General features: G+C 37.2%; 1 protein-coding gene across 1 annotated transcript in view; it reads left to right on the plus strand.

The window, feature by feature from the left end:
* Positions 1-902: 902 nt before the first annotated feature.
* LOC106524844 (uncharacterized) overlaps positions 903-3,036 on the plus strand; it is a gene marked incomplete in the record, with an annotated part of 13,438 nt that continues 11,304 nt past the window's right edge. The window contains 2 exon segments of the mRNA XM_014018834.1: positions 903-1,156; positions 1,342-1,525. Of these exon segments, the coding sequence (XP_013874288.1) occupies positions 988-1,156; positions 1,342-1,525 (353 nt within the window).

Raw genomic sequence — 3,036 nt, forward strand, 5'->3', positions numbered from 1 at the left:
GATTCTCTGCTGTTGAATCACATAATGTTGTGTCTATGGACAAGACACTTATCCCCTATTGCCTCTGATGTGTGTCCCATCAGTGTATGAATTTGATTTTAAGCACTAATTAGTCTCCATAAAATTATCTATCTGGATTATCTTAGTACAGAGACATAGAGTGCTGAATGAATGTTTGTGAATGGGTAAATGAGGACACGGATTGTAGTATAAAAAGCTTTGAGTATTCTGGTTTGATATGAATGTGCTATATAAATATTGTTCATTTACTATTTGTTAACTGCATTTACAAACTATTCAACTGAAAATTAGTGTCATGAGATTGTTATTTAGTGCCATTTATTTATTTGTAATTTAATGGTTCATTGTGCCAATATCAAATTCCATATATCAGTAATTCAGTAATTGTTTTCTTCTTTCAGGTGGGTTTAGGGAGGCAAGTTTTGCAATGCCTACAAAGTAGGTTGGAGCAGTGTTGCCAAAGGCAGCCCTTAGATCTTGACCATATTGAGTTCCTCTGCGTGAACACGTTGACTCTGATCAGTTCTCTTTCTACACACATTACTTTCCCACCACTGGTAGGTTAATTTGTCAGATTTGTGTTTACCTTGTTGAAATTATTTAAGCATATTTATTTGTTATACATTTTAAATTTTTATGTTATTTTGTTCTGCATGAAATTTGCTATACAAAACCTGTATTGCCTTGTTAAATCTAAGATAAAATGTTGTTCTGTAGCTCATAAGAAAGATTTGGGATAAGGGTAATGTTACTCAAATGTTAAAACTGAATAACGGTATTGCATCCAACTGATAAGCTGTATATAAACATTTTTCTTGGTACTTGAAGCACTTCACCAGCTCATCTGCCTCCTCCACTCTGAAATAGAAAGAGAAAGATGTACCGTTGTTGTTGACAGCTCAGCTGGTGAACAGGGGAGGCCCCAAGTTGTATGTCTCCAAAGACCATCTCCAAGAACTTATAAAAATGGACCTCTCGGTTTCTTGTATCTCCAACTTTCTTGGTGTATCCCACAAAAYAGTCTGCCGGAGAATGGAAGAGTGGGGCCTCTCAATAAGAGCCGCATACAGCTCACTGTCAAATGATGAGCTTGACAATTTAGTTTTGGCAATAAAACAGGATTCAAAAGATCTGGGTTAGTTTGTCATGTTAAAAAAAATACTGATAATAATATCCCAGCTATATTTTATGCTGAATAGCTTTCTTGTTTATATGAATAACAATAGATGGATGTCATTATCAGTTGTTAGTCTGATTTCCTCTAATACACTTGCCTTACCATGTGTTTTTTGATAGTCTCATAATTGAATGTCTTTGTAGGCTACAGAATGGTCAAAGGACACCATAGGGTGCAGTGGAACAGAGTGTGGGACTCCATGCSTCGTGTGGACAGTGCTGGAATCCTGGAAAGGATGGCAAATCTTGGCTGTGTAGTTCGACGGACATACAGTGTTCCCAGTCCTCTGTCACTCCTTCACATTGACACCAACCACAAGTTAATTAGGTGAGTTTAAGTTATCTGTCAAAAGGTTTAAATTTAACTCCAATTGCATGTGCAAACCTTTGCTATTTATCTTGCTTATTCAGGGCTCTAGAGTGTGACCAATTTGGTTGCAAATGCGACCTGATTTCATAATGGTACAAATAAAAAAAAATGTCTGGTTGCACTGGTGCAACTACATGTTTGAGGGGGAGGGGGAGCGGTCAACCTCTGAAACTAAAAGTTTCCATGTTCCATAAAAATGAATCCAGTAGTATCAACCATAACAGTCGCCCGCCGACAGTCTCCATCTCTCTCAATAACACTGTGCTCTGCTCCACACCTCGCGCACACACACACACACACACACACACACACACACACACACACACACACACACACACACACACACACACACACACACACACACACACACACACACACACACACACGTTTGTTGTTCTATCCTCATGGGGACTTTGCATTGGCTTCCATTCATTTCCCTGTCATTTCTATAGCCAAACCTCACCTCAAAACCCTAACCTCACCAGGCTGTATGTACCAGGGAAATGGTCAATAATTGTCCCCACCATAAAGCAAAACCATGTACACACACGCGCGCGCACACATGCATAGCAAAACAATCAGTTTTTTTAATCGCACTCTGAAAAACCTTTTGTCTTAACAATGGAGATGAAAAGAAAATGTGGACAGTTGCTCACTCTCAAGTCCATCTTGCTAATTTAACAGTCGAGTTCTGCTCTGTGAGCTGCAGGTCATTTCAGCAGCGTGAGGAAGCTCACCTGTGTGGCAGTCCGCTTTTACACTTAATCAGTTTCACCACAGTTACATTCCAAGTATCTGAAATTAGTTCTTCTGGGTCTCAGAAGGATAAGACTAGACACATTAGATATTTAAGTATAATAAAATAAGATAATAGGGTTCAAGTAATGCTAATGAAATTGCAGGTTTTATGTGTTATTATTTAAGAAAAGCTGCACAACCTTTTAATAAATATCAGTAATATTTCTGATATTAATCAATATTTTCTGTTCATCATTCTGGTTTATCCAAGGCCAAAGATCCATAGGAAAAAACTACAGGAGTTGTCCATCTGAGGGGCAGGTGTCTAAAAGAAATTTAACCATGAAATGTTTAAGACGTTTATCATATGTTTAGCCCTTAAACATTTGCACTTACAATTTTTATAGAATCACTTTAAATACTTTTCAATACGTTATAGGTCTTGTACAGTTCTGGTTCAAAATAAAAAACTTTGTTTACTTGATTGTTAACTAATTATTTGTGAATTTATATTGCATTAATTAATGAACAGTGACCAAAAAAAAAAAACCCTGTAAAATGCTGATGTTAAATGCAACGTGGTTGAAAATTTGGGTGCACCTAACTTTTGTCCTAGTGCACCCAAGAAAAAACGTTAGGCGCACCGGTGCAACCAGTGCAAAAAGTTAGTCTAGAGTCCTCTTATTGGAGTTTTTCCTTTTTGTTTTCTTTAAACTTTATGAGAAAAAAAT

The sequence above is a fragment of the Austrofundulus limnaeus genome, unplaced genomic scaffold, assembly GCF_001266775.1.
Source record: "Austrofundulus limnaeus strain Quisiro unplaced genomic scaffold, Austrofundulus_limnaeus-1.0 Scaffold204, whole genome shotgun sequence".
Classification (NCBI taxonomy): Eukaryota; Metazoa; Chordata; class Actinopteri; order Cyprinodontiformes; family Rivulidae; genus Austrofundulus; species Austrofundulus limnaeus.